The sequence below is a fragment of the Trematomus bernacchii genome, unplaced genomic scaffold, assembly GCF_902827165.1.
Source record: "Trematomus bernacchii unplaced genomic scaffold, fTreBer1.1, whole genome shotgun sequence".
Lineage (NCBI taxonomy): Eukaryota > Metazoa > Chordata > Actinopteri > Perciformes > Nototheniidae > Trematomus > Trematomus bernacchii.
The window spans coordinates 3,906,559-3,924,777 of NW_022987720.1; the positions used below are offsets into that span (position 1 = coordinate 3,906,559).

Here is an 18,219-nt window from a genome sequence, read left to right on the forward strand (position 1 = left end):
ACATCACATTTTATTCACTATGAGATCACCGAATATTACAATTTCAGAAGCTGGAATACATTTCATAATTGTTTGCTTAAAATTGGCTTTTAAAATTAATCATTTTTCTGTCAATTAATTACCCTTCCTCCATCAATTGACACATTTTTCGGAAATTGTGGGTTATCTGTCGCCACTTTTTTTACCCTTGTCGCCAATTTTAATTTAGTTTTCCAACTTATTCACAAATACAGATGTGTGTTATCATATAGCCATTTTCTCAAAAATATACTATCCCTAACCCTCTCTAAAAAAGTGCGTATTTAGAGTCTGAAAAAATTGTATAGGTTATTTTTCTAAAAATAATTACAATTCAATAACAAAGACACACTTCTCCCTAAAAAAGTAATTGTGTGCTTTGTCCAGAGAAAGCATGACTCCTCACTGTTTACTGGGGAACCTTCCCACATTTCTGGAAAAACACAACCCACCTTTTCTGATGGCTTCCAGCAGGACACTGCGAGCGTCGCTGATGGGGGGCAGGCTGGCTGCTTGGTGCCTCTTGCTGCCCTGGGGGGGCGGAGTGGCCATGGCTCCTGCTGAGGGGAAGGCCGGCACGGGTGGGGGGCCTGAGAGACAGGGCGAGGAGCTCCGTCCTCCAGTGAGGGGCAGAGGGGGAGGCGGCGGGGGGGGAGGCAGGATGCTGCCGTCCGACTGGGTGCCAGAGCCCGAGGGCAGCCCCCTCTCCAGGACCTGCTGGAGACGGGCCGGGGAGCAGTGGAGGGGCGGGGCGATGGGCGGCGGGGCCGGGTGCAGCACACCGGGGGCGATCTGGAGAGGAGCCGGAGGGGGGGGGATGGGCGGGGGATGCTGATGCACTGGAAGAGGAGGAATGGGAGGAGGAGGAGTGCCCCGTAGGCCTGAGGAGGGTAACGGGGGAGGCGGAGGAGGGAGAGGGGGGGGGCGGTGGAGGGGGAGTGTTGGAGTTGAACCCTGATGTCCGTGCTGGAGACTGGGGTCTGCTGTCGGAAAAACCTGAACTGGAACTGAAAGGAAAAAAAGAGAGAGAAGGAAAGAAAAGAAGGTCATGACGAGGACGAGTGCTGAGCAGTGAGAAAACAGTCTGAATCAGAAGTCTGAGAGAGAGAGGGTGACACCTTAATACATGGGTAACATTGGAGCAGCCTCAAATATAAATATGCTTTTAAAATAATAACATGTAGCTACCAATTTGCTTTTATGGATCCGCTTCGGCATACTTTAACTATCATGTTTACAAAGACTGACACAAGTCTAGAGATTTAGAGACAATTGAAATCTTCCTGGCTGTAGACCTGCTGCAGCTCGTACATTAAAGTCAGAATGTTTTTACTATAGGACATGAACTGCAGCTGAAGCTGTGTGGCAGGATCAGGACATCACAACACAAAGATCGACATGTTCACAATCAATTTTCTTCCTACGGAGAAAATTGCAGCACACAAAAAGCACAGCGAGGATGAAGGGGGGGGGGGGGGGGGGGGGGGGGGGGGGGGTATTTCCTCTAAGTGCTACATTAAAGCGGCAGGGAAGGGGTATAGTGTGAAAGTTGGACATAGAAGTTGATAACAATAACTTTTTAAAGAAAGTAACCATGAGATACCAGAATCAAAAGGTCACACAAAGGCTAGAAGTAAATCAAATCTAGAATCAAAGAAGATCGCTGCAAAGACTCAATGAGATTTGTTTTGCAACCACATCCTTAATCATTCCCTCTCATCTCTCCATTCCTTCAAAACAACCTGTAATGCGCTCAGTGGCCTTAACACTTTATTGATCCTGCCCTTCTCTGAGACTTTTCCTTTTTTCTTCAGCTTTGGTCCACAAACCCTCCGTCTATCCATCCATCCTTTCTTTTTTTTTGCTCAAACAGAGTGAAAAATCCTCGTCCTCTCAGGCAGAATCAAAAGGAAAGTAATGTAACTCACCAGGAAGAGGGAAACAAACCTAAAAGAGACTCAGTGAATGACTTTCTCTGCACCAGATGAGTAGCACTCCCTTTTCAGGTAAGTTAGAAATCAGAGCTACAACTTCCTGGGTGAGCAACTATCACCTTTTTGCAATTTCTATGCAAAGTATATGATTTAAGGTTTCCGTGGGGGTCGTAAATCTGAGGTTATGTGTGGTCTACTCTCCCACCTGATCACAGAGGGTGGCTTGATCTCTCCCAGTGGGTGCATGAGGGGTGGAGGCGGTGGAGGGTCGTGGGGCCGCGAATACATTCTGTCCCCGGTACGGTTCAGCAGCTCGTTCATCTGGCTGTAGGGCAGCGCCGCCAGAGAGAAGGGCCCCTCCATATCTTCCAAGTACATGGGAGCCCTGAGCAGAGAGAGGCGTTGTCCTTAACTCACAAACTTTGAATTTACCTCGCTGATTTTTTTGCTTTAATCCAGCCTCTATTGTCCATTGTATTCTTATTACCAATTACTTTCTGCTGAAAGAGCTTAAACATAGTCATGCTACATAGAGAATTGACCCAGTTTTCCCTACCTTTTTCACTTATGGCCCATTGAGAAACAACTGTTGATCAATTATTATTATTTATGTTACTCCCCAATTATCCCACACATTTATTGCACAAGCTTTTTTTTCAAGTGACCCCTACCATCCAGCAAAGTCTTCCTGTGAGCCCTTTTTACTGTTCACTCAGGAAGAACCATTTTCTCTCATAAGAAGAATAAGAATAACCATTTTCTCTCATAACCTTTCTGGATTCATTTGAATACAGTTTGGAGGCATGAAGAGATAAAACAGCCACTTCACAAAAAACAAACATGCAAGAAAAAAATGAATATGATTTTGCTTGTGTTCTTCCTATCCTGTAATCATCTGATAGGAAGAGGATGATCTACCCCCAGGTTGGGAACTATCATAATCGATTTGATGTAAATGTAAAAGGGTACAACAGTCTGCCTACTCTAAATCGAAAAATGTCTTAATAAGTTAAGAAATACCCCTTTTCCTGATCAATCCTGTATTTACGAAGCAGAGTGGTAATAAGGAAACATGTTGCAGCCTGTATTCATATTTTTTAGTATTCATGTTAACAACATTCCACCCTCTCATCTGTTATATAAATAAGATCAGAAATGCAATGAGTAGACCCATCTGATGTAGATATTTGAACACATTCAAAATGTAATTAACTACAGGAAGAAGCATCAATGGAGGCTGTATTACACTCTACTTTGGCTCAGGTCAAGCCTTTAAATCCCTCTTTCCACATTGAATTAAGTTACTTCTAGAAACAACTATTTATCGGCGTCTTTCAGCATCTTGCACCAGTTTTATATTTTATTTATGAGCGAAAAAAGCTAACGTGCCTCAGCTACAAAAAGACGACGTTTCATCAGCACACTGTCCATTTCATCACACTGTGGATATTTAGTTAATAACCTCTAAGAGTGTGCATTCAAACCATCTATATGTGCCGACACTGCACTTGATTGCTTGGGAAAGAAATACTGTCAGCTATTCATGGCACTCTAAAATCAAAGCAAAGCAGTACTTTGCAAAAATGTTTTTCTTATTAATCACATTGACCTGCAGGGAAATGATTGAATATGAGTGGCGCCGGAGCTTTGAGGAACAATAAACGCAACCATAACCTTAATAGTGGCCGTCGCAGCTCAAGTGTAAATTGCAACATCTTGCTCTCTCTGTGGAGTAGGCGCAATTTATTTTTGTAGATTACATCATGCTGACAAATAAGTGAACCAATCAGGACTTTTCAAACGCATATATACTTTAAATTAGAAGTTATACATGCTGTATTTCCATGGTTACCGTGTATGTAAAGCCGAGCATTTGACTAAGGCCAGGTAGTACTTACTTTCCAACAATAATAAATGATAACTTATGTGAATTGAAATGTTTGTCTGCTCTTGAGGTGCATGAAGCCATCCCACATACCTGTTGTCGTGGTAACCTGCAGATCCGTTAGCCTCTCTGTGTTTGTCCTCAGGTATGTCCTGGGCGAGCTCAGCGCCCAGTGCCTGTCTCTGCCACTCCTTCTTACGGTCGTGAGGCGCCCGCGGGATCTTCTCTTGCTCGTGGGGACGGTCTAGCGTCTTCATCTTCAGCGGCAAGGAGGGTGATGGTGGTAAGGGGGGGGGGTTAGAGGGAAGGGACAAATCAGGAGATGTGGGAGAGGGAGGAGGAATCCGTAAAGGATGGTTTGTGGATGGAGAAAAACAAAAGGTGAGGAGAGAGGGTGAGAGAGAAAACATAACAGATTAGCTGCTGTTACATTTATTTATTTAACATCTTATAAAACAAAACGAAAATCACAACAGGCACAGGTGGCAGATTTATAGGTACAAAGAGTAAGCTGAGTAAACGAAGCATTTTATTACCGTTCAGACACACATAAACAAATCCACATTTTAAAAATGTATCTATGTTGGACATCTTTTCTGATGCTACACCTTCTTTATTTAACTGAACACGTGCCACATAAATATCCATATAATTACATAGCAGCTACTGTCAAAACATGTATCCGTTTTAAACTAGGTGATGAAGACTTGAATGAATTAGCTTCTAAAGAGTAATCACAGATATTTATCCAAATACCGTCGTACTAGCTGGGGAACAGGGAGTGCTCTGACTGATTTGGACCAAATCATATTATCCATATTTACTGCAGAAAATGACTGAGAAAGTCATTTTCAAATGGACATTTGGTTTAGTCTTTTACATATTTAATCTGGTCCATCAACAAACAGCACTTCCTGCCACCTAAACATAGCATGACTGACTTTCAACACATAGACATATCCGTAAAGAATCGGAGCATAGAGCTGCTGTGGCAGAAATCACACAATTGTTTTAAGATTGAAATCGCTGTATTTTCACATACCTGCCCTGGAAGGTCTAGGTACCTATAGACCTGATCATACATGCGGGGGTCCTGCAACTATAAGAAGAAAAACAAAAACCACACGAGAAGCACCGGGTGTGAGGGGAGGAGGGTCAACAAATCAATACGGCGGCACAGGATTGAGCAAAACACCGCTGAGTAACAGTCAACGGGGACAAAAACAGAGTGGGCGGTGAGAGAAGGTGGGACAAAAGGGAAAGAAAAGTGCTGTTAAACAGAAAATGACAACACATGGCACAGCTCTCGGGGGGGGGGGGGGGGGGGGGGGGGGGGGTGGTCACAATGAAGGTGGCACGCACACACACACACACACACACACACAACACACACACACAACACACACACACACACACACACACACACAACACACACACACACACAAACACACACACACACAACACACCACACACACACACACACACACACACACACACACACACACACACACACACACACACACACACACACACACACACACCACACACACACACACACACACCACACACACACACACACACACACACACACACACAACCACACACACACACACACACCACACACCACACACACACACACACTAACACACACACACACACACACACACACACACACACACACACACACACACACACACACACACACACACACACACACACACACACACACACACACACAGACAGAAAGAGAGAGATCTCACTGGAAAAGGAGGACAAACTACACAGGTGTTTTTCTAAAAGTGAGGAAAACTAAACACCTCACATTGAAGACTGACATGTAAACAAACACAGAATAATAGATACAATGGTAAAAACACAACAACACAAACATGGGGAAGATAACATGTCACAGTTTAACAAAATATTGATGTGATGATTCAGTGTGGTGAACACTTTATGCATTCATGTTCGAAAATAGTAGGCAAATACTGACACAAACAACTCAATTCAAAACTAAATATTTATACCGTTGTGGGTGAATAGTTGTAGGCAGTCTGGTGTTATTTTGTTTTTTTAATGTCAACAAATCTCATGAAAAGACGGCAACCTTCTGACTTCCCCACCCTGCTTGCAACACTTAGCTTTAAGCCCTCTCGTTTCATACCTAAGATATCAATCTAATAGGTCACAAATGTATGGTTTGATATTTTAAAATAGGATCTGTAATTACAAATTATTTTCATAATCGTATAAAAATCAAGGACATTTCTTTCTTTTAGTCTAAAAACAGCATTTTCTGCCATGTTTTTCATGAAGAATCATTTCATCCATTGATGGATTATCAAAAGAAGTTCTTTTTCTAACAGTGCCTTTGCTGGGAAATATTTCTTAGCTGTACTGTAGGAGGGATTCATTTAACAATACATATAGATTTTCATTGTAATGGAGCAACATGTCCCCTTGGCACATTGTGCATTTTCACACAAAAAGATACAATAGGCTTTGGGTACACAGGCACAGAAGGATACGATAAGGTTTCAGTCTTTTTGTGGGATCTTTTTAACAAAAGTAAACAGAATATCGCCAGACGTGTCTTAAAGTGTAGGTCATTCAAATCAGGTTATAAGCAAGCTGCAGTACAACAAGTGAACACATTCAGCAAACTGCCTTCACAAGCACATCACATTTCCCCAGTTATTGGCTTCAAAACAATCATTCAGATCCTATTTAGCGGCAGAAACACATTACAGGTGGTTTGTGAGATTACTTATTTGTGCTTATATGGTGGTGAATAGACCCCTAACAAATAATCACCTCAGCATTAAAGCCAATACTAATCAATATCTTTTATGCGACTTGGACACTGCTCTAGACGTTGTTTATATGTGTGATTGTGCTGGTCTTTAAATCAAAACATGCTGGTTGATTCGGCTCAGTGTGGGTAGCGTGCAGAATATCCTCTGCCTGGGCTGAGTGATGATGATTTTGTCCGTCCACTGCTGTGGGCAGGCCGCTCAGAGCGAGCATGGGAATAAATCCTAATGCTAATGCACATTGATTAGGATCTGATTCAGCATGGCCCATTACTCCTGATGAGGCATTGGCCGAGGGGGAGGCCTCTGCGCTCTAACACACACACGCAGCACATTTATATATCTGGGCTGACAAACTGAATATCATTTACTCCAAACATGAAACAACAACGCTCCCTGACAGCTCTGTCTGCTGAGGCAGAAGGAGCGGCATTAGAAGGTTGAATATTTTAACCTATCGTCCTCCGGTTTTCCAAACACTGTCGAGCTTCGCTTTGCAATTTCTGCTGGAAGATTAGTTTTGGTGCAACTAACCTCTGACTTCCTAAAAGGTTTGCAGTTATCGCGTCTTGGCAATATTTAAAGAAGCATTAAAGAGCACATTTGCAAACTAAAACGGCACTCTGAGAGCAAACGTCTGGCAAGGCTGCTTCCCTGACTTTGATCCAGTTTAAACTGTAATGGGTTTTTCAGTCTGGCCCATAAACAATGGGGCCAGTAGATTTTTTTCTGTAATTGCTTACAAACCCTCCTTGGCAGAGTCAAAAATGATGCGGATTTGATTGTATTGATATTACTATGGTGAATGACAGGCAGATATAAAGGAGAATAAATACATAACACATAATGCCAGCAGACGACCATCTGTCCAATAGAAAGCATCACAGAGTGACGGTGGTAATGCAGCAACGTAAATGTGAAGACAGAGTGAACAAGGAGGGAGGTACACTGTGTTTGCATATGAGAGAAAATGAGAAACAGTGCAAGTGTGTGTGCACGTGTTCATCACAGTTATTATAAATGCAGCTAATTTCACGTAAATCTGACCGGAGAGAAATCCTGCGTTAGCCCTGCTGTGTGTGTAATGCAGCAGTTATAAATGTATGTGATTTATGTGCAGAGTGTGTTCTGTCCGTACACATCCCTTCACACGCGCATGTGCCTTTCTGTGTGTGCACCTGTGTGTCTCTGCATGTTTTTGTGCATGTTCAATGTGACAGACTCAGCAGAATTATGGCTGTGTAACACTGTAAATGACCCCCGCAGGGAGGCCCGCAGACCACCCTGCTGCTGACAATAACACAAGCCCCTCACACAATACACACATTTCTGCTGCGGCTAATCTATAGGAGGTGGGTTGTACACACTGTACAGTAATAATCCTTGTACATTTAAACAATGCAATATTTTATCTATAGCTATTATGATTTGATAACTGCAACAAAGTGAAGGACATCTCTGCTCAAACTTGTGTCAGGAAGAGTTAGTTCAACCACAAAAACCCAACGCCAGCAGGGCAAACCATTTATCTAAAGAGGATCCCATTCCAAAAATGTTTCAGTTAATTCCTCGATCATCGTGTGACTGAGGTGACTTGCTGTTAGTGAAATAATACTCCATGTCTGTTTCCCAAATTCAACCTTTTTCCCTTTGGTTGGAACTGCATGTACACGTTTATATTTTGCTGTTGACACTGAAATACAATCCATCCTCAAATATGATGTGAACATTATAACATAATGCCGGTATTACATTTACAATCTCGATAATATACTCGAGCACATCGAGACTTGCCCACCAATTTTCCTCGTTTTCAGAGGACTATTGACTCCTAATCTTCTATCCCTACAGTAGAACTGGGATGCAGTCAGGCAGGTTAATAGTGGAGGCTGGTTAGTTGTTAGGGTGGAGGTGGGGAGCTCACTTGTCCACAGCAAACCAGAGGGAGAGTGGATAGAGGGAGGAGAGTGGTGGTGGGGGGGTGTGATTGAGGGAGGGCTGCAGGCTGCCAGCTGGGGAGCAGATGCTCTGGAGGACGAGGGGAAAAAGCTCTTACCTCTGGGGCAGTGAGGAAGGGAGGAGGGGTTTCAGAGAGGACTCTTATAAGGCCATTGGGACACACAAGATAAGGCATTTCCAGCTGCAGAGTCCGACAAGAGTTAGACCGGGATTCACAAAAGAGAACGTGAGGCAGAGAGGGGACAGAGATCCTAAAGCAGTATTTTACAACATTTTTACTACACAATTTTAGGACATTAAACTGATCCAATGAAAAACGGTCAAAGCACACACAGAGGTTTTATCATGTTGTCAAGGCAAGTCAGTGTTCTAGTAAAAAGTGGGGGCAATATTACATTACATTACATTACATGTCACTTGTTAGACGCTTTTATCCAAAGCGACTTACATACTCAGTACTGTGGGCAATCCCCACAGGAGGAATTTGGGGTGAAGTGTCTTGCCCAGGGACACAACGACATGCTGACTGCAGTGGGGTTTGAACCGGTGACCCCCTGATCCGAACACCAACGCACAACCCACTGCACCACACGCCTCAATACTGCGAATGCGCTGTCTGTAATAGCAGACTTGTTTCTAAACCAGGCAAAAGTTAGAGAATTGCTGTTCTACGTCACGTTCCTGAGCTCCTCTTGCACCTGCAAAGACAAGCTAACAAACTAGCACTAGCTTGCAAACAGCTGCAAAGAGACAACTAGGTCTCCTTAGGCTGAGAAGTGTCTGTCGTAAAGTGTGCAAATGTAGAAACCTTCTTAGCGAATAAGAAACCATTTGGCACATGTACATTTAGTAGTATTTAGCAGATTTATGGAATCAATGCTTCTTCATACATGACCCTTGGAGCAAAGCATCCAAGATGTGCAGACCCTTCAGCATGTATCGTATCAGTGTTGATCGTATGTGCAAAGACTTCCTATATCCTGTTTATACGTTTTTGATGCACCCACCTCTCTTCCTATTATTAGCTGGCCTGATAATGTATGATAGGCTTGAACTTTTTGCAATTTAAATCAGGGTCAGTAACCTGTGACAATGTGGGCAAAACCCTTTTTACTGGCTCGTTATTTAACCAAGCAGTTTATTTAAGATGTAGCAGTGGACTGTAGCAAGGACTATATTTTGAACAAATCCAGAAAATATCTCCTTACTTCTGGAACTGGACAATATAACAAAAAAGGCAGAAAATGATTTGCCTTTATATATTATATTACAATGTAAAGGCATTTCCAGCTGCCCATGGCTATAATGAGACAGGAGTAGGCAGGCATAGCCGAAGGGGGCTTCTCCAGAGGGGGTCCAAATGCTAGGGACAAACTTTGATGTAGTGTAAAACTCACACACTGACATCAAAGAGCAGCTGCAATGCTTTCTTTCTCCCTCTTGCTCCTCAATCCCTGGGACTCTCTTCCCACTCCCTCTGTCTCCTTGTGACTGGCTCAGCACAAAGTCTTCTAATCCACTGAGAGCGAAGCTAACACAGGAGCTGATGAGATTAGCACACTGTCGGCTTCTTTTCCCTTCTCTCTGCCCTGTACTGCTTTCCATCTATCACTGCCTGCTAATCGGTGTGTGCCTGTGTGCAGCGCAGTGTGTGTGAATGTGATGTGACTTGGTAGGAAAATGGCGGGTGATTGAGTAAAATGAAATAGGGCATACATCATTATAATCCCCATGGAAAAGATCTATATTCTGCGATGTATGATACAATCCAGAGTAATGTCACCTGAGCAAATGTAGCTTATGAACTCAACCTATTTTAGCTGAATAGTCTCTTAAATACTGTTAAAAATAGGTGTTATTCAACTATACACTTGTACTGTTAAATCTGTACATCAGTCTTTTACGAATGCCCTTTGCTCAGAGTCATTCGATCGGCTGTACGACACGCTGGGATATAATATTTGATTTGTTGTCTTTCCTCTGTGCTGTAAGAAGAAACTTTGACCTGAACCCCTGAACTGCTTCCCCCTGCACGCCAGCAGAAATCAATTACTCCTCCCACTAGCTGGAATGCAACCAAACACTTTTTTTTGTTGCTTCAGTGAAGTGAAGTTCCCTTAAGACAAGCTCCTGATCTCTGTTTGCCAAAAAATGTCAAGTCAGGAGCTCTTTATTTGAATTGTCCTTTTGTTATTTATCTTCAACAGTAGAAACCCTGGATGACCTGTATCTTGTCTACAGTCTGATTCTTTCCTTTCCTTTTTTCTTTCCTTTGTAAATGTGACAGCAGGTCATGTGATGGGCGATTTTTAAACTTTAGATGATGATTTGTAGGGAGATACAAACACAGACATTTAGGAGGAGAGCAAAAGTGACGTGGAACAAAATGTGTTGGCACCCAATCTCAGATAGTGCCTGACAGGCGGCGTGGCATTTGTCTGTGTGAATCCCTGCCTCTGTTCCTGAGTTTGTGTCTGAGTTAATGATCGCTATTTATACAAAAATAGGAAATAAGTGGCAGATAAGGATTTTGACTCCATCTGTACAAAGAATATCCATGATAAACCTGAACAACTCACACACACTTTATGAACAGCGTGACAGAGAACATGAGATGATGTGGCAGAATGACTCAGTGAGCTAAGTGACAAAGTGAAAATCTATCAAAGATTAACACATTCAATTCCATCTGTGTGTGTGTGTGTGTGTGTGTGTGTGTGTGTGTGTGTGTGTGTGTGCATAACTTTTTATTTGATATCCCTCACTCTTTCAATCGCTGATTCTGCATGCTTTTCCATAAGAGCACGCATGTCCTCTCCACACTGTATCCACCCTGATCCTCTTCAGACCACTTATCCACCAGGACGGTTACACAAACCTACAAATATGTGTTCGTAATTCCTCTAATCCATCCTGCTCCCCCTGTGAATGTCCTCTAGGCCTTTCCATGGGGTCTGTCTATCTGCCAGTGTGGTGAAGAGGGAAATGAACACAGCTTTACAAGCTGAGGCCACCCGGGGCTTTAATTAGAATGAAATCATCAGAATTAGCTTCGACTACAAGCGGTCATATCGACCTAACCCTGTGACGAAAATAAGGTCTTGCTGCTGTTGCAAATGATCTTTGCAATTGCATTTTACACCTCTGTGTTTTGTTTATTAACCTGTCAATATTGTGATGATGCAAAACCAGGAAAACAACTGAAAGTAAATATGCTTCATTTTACACACTCCCAACTAATTATTGGATAAATTCGCCACATAACCAACCAAATGATATCTTCTTTCATTCAGGAAAACCACTCTCCTTATTCTACATTGGAACGGCTGTAATAAGCTTTGATTGACTGTGAGGGGGCACAATGTGGAGCACGCCCTGCTTCCCACGCGAGGAAATGCAAGCTGGTGCTGATTAGAGCTCCTGATGCCGGGGGTGGGAAACCCCTGAGTTCTGAGAAGTGGGGTCACAGCTTTGCATTTCATGTGGGAGAGGGGCTCTTTATAGATGCGCAAGAGCTCTTTTTATTCGAATTTGTGAGTGTCTGTGTGCATAAAAAAACCTAACGCTAAATTAAATGTGTGTGTACAGAGGTTCTACATGTGTGTGTGTGTGTGTGTGTGTGTGTGTGTGTGTGTGTGTGTGTGGTAGAGAGATGGCACAGTGCAGGGGCAAGTGAACGGCAGATGTTCCCGTTAATTAGATGTAATGATCACACAAGTAATAACTAAGAGGGTTGACTGGAGGAATAACGGATTCATCTATGAGCGGTGGCTAATTAATGCATGAGACTACATGGTCTGAAGCCAGGCCTATCAGTGAATCACCCTATCAGTTTATTCAAGCAGGACACATCGTATCTTAGGAGCCTCTCGCTTACTCTCACTCCATGTCTTCCTACTCGCTAACCTTCAGCCTGCTTCTCATCACAGACACCTCGATCTGTTGCAGCCACTAAAGAACCAGCCCAGTCCTGAACTGTTTCATGAAGAGAAAGTACAAAGTGCTGTGTTCTTCCAGGTCCCTGTGTTTGTGATTGTTCAGACGTACCTTCTGTTTTCGCTTCTCCTTCCTCTTGTCCTCTGTGTCCTGCAGCATCTTCTCTCTCCACAGGTCAAAGAAGTAGGACGGATTGGTGTAAAACTTCAGACCCTCCTTCCCATCGTCCCTGCAGATGGACAAAAGAAACCAATATCTCGTTACAAAACAGCTAATCAAGAAATTGATCGGCACATCAATTGATAATGGAATTATTGTTAGCCGCAGGATACCATACACATTTTTAAATTCAGTTTTGTTTATTTTCCACTAAAGAAATCGACAAGACTTTTGCATTTGATAAAGCAATAAAGCTTTTGTAATTGACTGCAAATCAATTGCATGGCTGCAACTTACCAATAATGTCATTGTTGATGTATTTAGTCAATTGTTTTGCTTGATTAATAAGTACATAATTCACTAAAGAAATTGTGGGAAATAGCCCTCACAATTTCCCAGAGTTCAATAAGGGAAGTTCGGATGTCTTGTGTTGTTGGACAAACAGTACAAAATCCCAAAATAGCTCAAAAGGCTAATTAAAGCAGCAAATTACTACGCTTGAAAATTGGCAGAAAGAATAATTGTCGTTGCTGTTTCAGCTCTACTAAAAGCTCTCTTTCCTCTAAAATTGCAGGCGGCAGGCTACAGCGGTTGGACGTTCCTGAAAAATAGAAAGTGAGGGAAATGTTTGATAACAATTTCTCTTCTCCTATGTCCTGCCCTTGCCTGTCTCAGTCTGCTTTCCTTCCAGAGATCATATTTGTTTAGCATTTGCCATGAATAATAGCTTATGTCCTGCTCTATCATTCATTCCCTCTCAACTGTGCCGCACTCTCTGTCTTCTTCACTCGCATTACAGAAGCCTTTGTGGTTGGCGCTCACTGGGGAGAACAGTGCCATGATGATTGGGAGGGAAACAGAAAAAGGCTTCTGGACAGACACAGGTAGGAGCACATCAAAAGGGTCCCTCGGGACGAGGAAAGGACCCACACACACACACACACACACACACACACACACACACACACACACACACACACACACACACACACACACACACACACACACACACACACACCACACCACACACACACACACACACCACACACAACACACACACACACACCACACACACACACACACACACACACACCACACACCACACACACACACACACAACACACACACACCACACACACACACACACAACACACACACACACACACACACACACACACACACACACACACACACACACACACACACACACACACACACACACACACACACACACCACACACACACACACACACACACACACACACACACACACACACCACACACACACACAACACACACACACACACACACACACACACACACACACACACACACACACACACACACACACACACACACACACACACACACACACACACACACACATCATATCATTACAGGGATAAGCCTCCTAAATGGCCCTGCTGGTGTCTTTCCACTTCTTTATTGGAGCTTTCAAAAGTTATATTTTTAAAATATATTTATTCAAACTATGAAAAAAGGTGTACACTGTCCGTTTCTTGTATTGTAAATTCAACTCTACACGATTGGTAGATGCATCAATGACTATAGCTCTTTAAAAACGAGAGAATACTCCTCCACGAGGAAGGACTTTTTAGGCACCCAGACCTAACGTACTTGCTAACTATATGGTTATAGATATTTATGCAAGAGCTAAATATATACTGTGTCCTCCGGTCAAAGCACAGGTACAGTTCTAAAGAGGTTCTTAGTCTCCTGGGAAATATCTTCCAGAGGAAACACCTTTAGAGCAGCAAAGAGAAAATGGCTGTGTCTGGCACCCTGCAGTCCACATGTGGGCTAATTAACATCAATACCAGGTGTTCTCCTCCAAAACAACAATATTGATCTAACCTTAGTGTTATTTTCTACTTCAACTTGTATTGTAAACCAACATAGTCATTCTATCTCTTCTGATTGTTAATCAGTACTGTATCTGTTCAGAACTAAAGGGCACATAAAAGGGTACTTCATGTCTCCTTTGACACTATAATGGGTGTCTCCAGCCATGCGAAGGTCCAATCACCCAGCGAGGGCAACGCTAAGGGAGTCAATTATTTGATGATGACTCCGATCAGAGCCAGGATACAGAACATGAGAGGGAAAAGCTTCAAAAGGCAAGAGTGTAAAGTGTAATCAAATGCAACACAGCAAAGGGAAGAAAATCCAATCCAATACAGGATAACAAAAGCGTGAAGAGAGAGGGAGAGAGCTACCGTAGAGTGTGTGCACTGCGGGTAGAAAGTGTTTATGTAAATCATTATGCATGCTATTCCTTCTGTGGGTTTTTGAGCCGTGTGTTTTGTGTTGGTTTTGTCTTGTGTGTACTGTATGGGAGAGGGAGAGATAGAAGCAGCTGAGCAGCTGTGTTCAGGGGTATCTGAGAAATAACAGCCTGGGGAGGCGTCCCATGGAGACTCCTGGTGTGTGGAGGAGAGAGGAGGATAGAGAGGAGGGGAGGATAGAGACGAGGGCAGGATAGAGACGAGACAAGAAGAGAGGAAAGGAAAGGAGAGGCGAAACTACATTTGGAGAGCAAAGTGAAGTGGAGGAGAAACAAGGACAGAGGAGGATATAGGGGAAAGGAGAGGAGAGGAAAGGAGAGGACAGGAGAGGAGAGGTGAAAGTACATTTGGAGAGGAAAGTGAAGTGGAGGAGATGAGACAAGTACAGAGGAGAGAAGGAGAGACGAGGTGAAAACTCAAAGGGTGGTTCCCCTGGTACAGGAAGTAAAAATCTCCTATAATATTGTAACCTTTTTTTATCCTGTGATGGCTTCCTGTCCTTGCATTTCTGTCAACTTTACCCTATTTAATATCAATTATAGCTGAACAAATAAGATGGTTGATCAAGGGACAAGATAACACTAATAGCTAAGTATTGCTTCTAATATGAATAGACTCTTCCTCTCATGGACACACCAGTAGAGCCACTGTCCTTTAGAATAGGAACTTAATCCACTCTACTAGACAGTGTGCTCAGGGGTACTCCATCAATTGTTTTTCAAGGAGAGGTGAGAGCAGTTCCATCCAGCCTGGGAACTGACCTCAAGGCTTTAATAGTGCATGTTATTACGTGTGGTTCAAATATCACCATTAATCCTTGTCTGAATAAAACAGACGTGTAGCCTTCGGCCAGCGCGAAACAAGACATTTAAAGTAAGATTGGAAAAATAAAGTCAGCGAGGTAGACGCCCACGCATGCCTTTAGCTTGGCTCGCACATTAAATAACACCGCCACCACGACTCATTCAAATACCACAGGCTTCACCTGCCTCAATACAGTGCAAATGATGTACGTGTCTACACACACAAAGTTAAGAGATTAAAATAGATTAAAAGTGTTCGGCCTGTAACCTTCTCCAACTGGTTCGGTCAAGTGCACAGTAATAGGTCATATAAAATGCTTCAGGAGAGAAAAATGGAGTGAGAGGGGAGAGAAAAATGGAGTGAGAAAGCAGCAGGGTGAGAGGGCTGTGAAAAAAAGGGCAGAGTGCTAGCCAGAGGAGGTTTTTATGGATTATTCATCTTCAGAACACTCTTTCTATCACTCTGCTCAACACTCAAGAGCCAAGAGCTGTCTGGTGCAAAAAATCACAAGCAGATAAAAATATCCCCACCAACCAAGGTGCAAAAGAAGATATTTCAATACATGCAGAGTGAAACTGTGTATCCATTTGTGGTCAGGGCAACCAAGATAATGGTGTCTTCTGTTTTCTTATATGTTGTGCATCATTGTGAGCAATACAAGTAATACAAGCTTTAATAGTGGCTAGGAGAAGTATTATAGCAAGAATAGGACGAATACCAGCCAATGTTCAAGACCATTTCAGTGATTCTTTTAGCTATTGATAAAATACAAATGACATTTTCCCCAATCTCTACACTGAGGAGAATGAAAACCGACAAATGTATGATATACTGTAGTTAGTGCCATGCTGGGCTCAGAAAAAAGGGCGGCAATTAAACCTTCCAGTTAAAGGTGATGTCAGGTTTTTCTTAAAGTGGACCTATCATGCTATATTTGAATAATATAGTGTAGGACCATACCTATATAAGGCATATTTATACTTTTTTTTTTTCAAAATACCAAACAGATCATGCATTTTAGCCATGCCTCATTTTGCTCAATTTGACATTTTTTAGCTCTGTTTTTGCAAGGGCAGATTCTGTGAGAACAGCACCATCTACAGGCCTGGCATATGTACTACAGCGTCTCCAGCGCTTTCGAACGGCAATGGCCGTGGCTGTCTCCTCCTGATTGGTGGAGTTGGCCCAATAGCCGTAGCGCCACTGTCCTGACGTCAGGACAGTGTTCAAATCTGGATCAGTTTTTATCAGATCCGTTGCAGCCCCTTTTTTAGAGATTTGGGTATGGAGGAAAATAGAGAGGGTTGTGTTTTCTGACACTTGGTGAGTTCCCTGGAACACCGGGGACACATATTCATGTATAAAAGACGTACAAAAGTGCATTTTGCATGATAGGTCCCCTTTAAAGAACGGAACAGCCGACCTCCTCCTTCTCTCCCATTGTAGGGAGTTCATGATTTCCTTTTGAAAAATCTGGTTTTAAAAAGCAAATGATCATTAGCTTTAAGCCTAAATGTGACTCTTCTAGTAACCGTCATACCCATAAAAGCCCTTTTTAAAGGGAGTAAAACAGGTTGCACTCTGACCTGTAGGACGAGAGGATGTTGAGGGGGGGCGGCTCCTCGCAGGTCTGGTAGGACTCCTGCAGTGGGATGGGCAGCGACTTGCGGTCAAACAGCTGCTGGTCCTGGATGGTTGAACTCCTGAAAGCCTTCCTCATGGTGATGTCCTGAAGAGACACTGCGGGGGGGGAAGGAGGGATGGAGAATAAGGAAAAAGAGGAGGGAGGGATGGGAGATTATTAAATCAGGCTCTTTAAGAAACATGTGATACACATATTTGCAAACCAAGTCTCTCTCATGTCTCTAGTGAACACAATAAGTATTTGGGTCCACCCATTATTACCATCATGAAGAATGACGTCATATCTTAAACAAAACATAACATTTAGGATATAAGGCTGGTTATTGGTACATTGGTTAAAATCTTTCCTGATGAATCGATCAATGTTAAGGATATTTTGGTCGCGTTCACATTTAAAATCCCCTCAGTGAACTATGTCAACCATCTAGCTCTCTATCTAATTGTTTAACCCTTAAATCATGTTTTTAGCTATTGCAACCCTTTTGCTTTTACTTCTAGGAGCAGTTTAAATGTGTCTGCTAGCTTTATATAAGTTCTCACTCTTACGTATGGTTTTCAAGTGTTATATCTGACTCTAGTCTGTGGTTTTCTTTGAATTTAGATATTCTTTCAAGTATGTTGAATCCCTTACAACTGCAGAAGTACCCCTGGTTACGATCCCTGATATAAGAATTCCCCTTTTTTGGTCAGAGACTGGATAACACAGGTGCTAACGCTACATTGCTGTCCTAATTAGCTCATTAAAGTCACCCCAAAAGCGA

At 42.8% G+C, this 18,219-nt stretch overlaps 1 protein-coding gene across 1 annotated transcript in view; it reads right to left on the reverse strand.

The window, feature by feature from the left end:
- wasf1 (WASP family member 1) overlaps positions 1-18,219 on the reverse strand; it is a 53,460-nt gene that overhangs the window by 1,741 nt on the left and 33,500 nt on the right. The window contains 8 exon segments of the mRNA XM_034143055.1: positions 471-904; positions 906-1,025; positions 2,158-2,337; positions 3,931-4,094; positions 4,880-4,936; positions 8,707-8,790; positions 12,657-12,774; positions 17,401-17,554. Coding sequence (XP_033998946.1) covers positions 471-904; positions 906-1,025; positions 2,158-2,337; positions 3,931-4,094; positions 4,880-4,936; positions 8,707-8,790; positions 12,657-12,774; positions 17,401-17,554 — 1,311 coding nt within the window.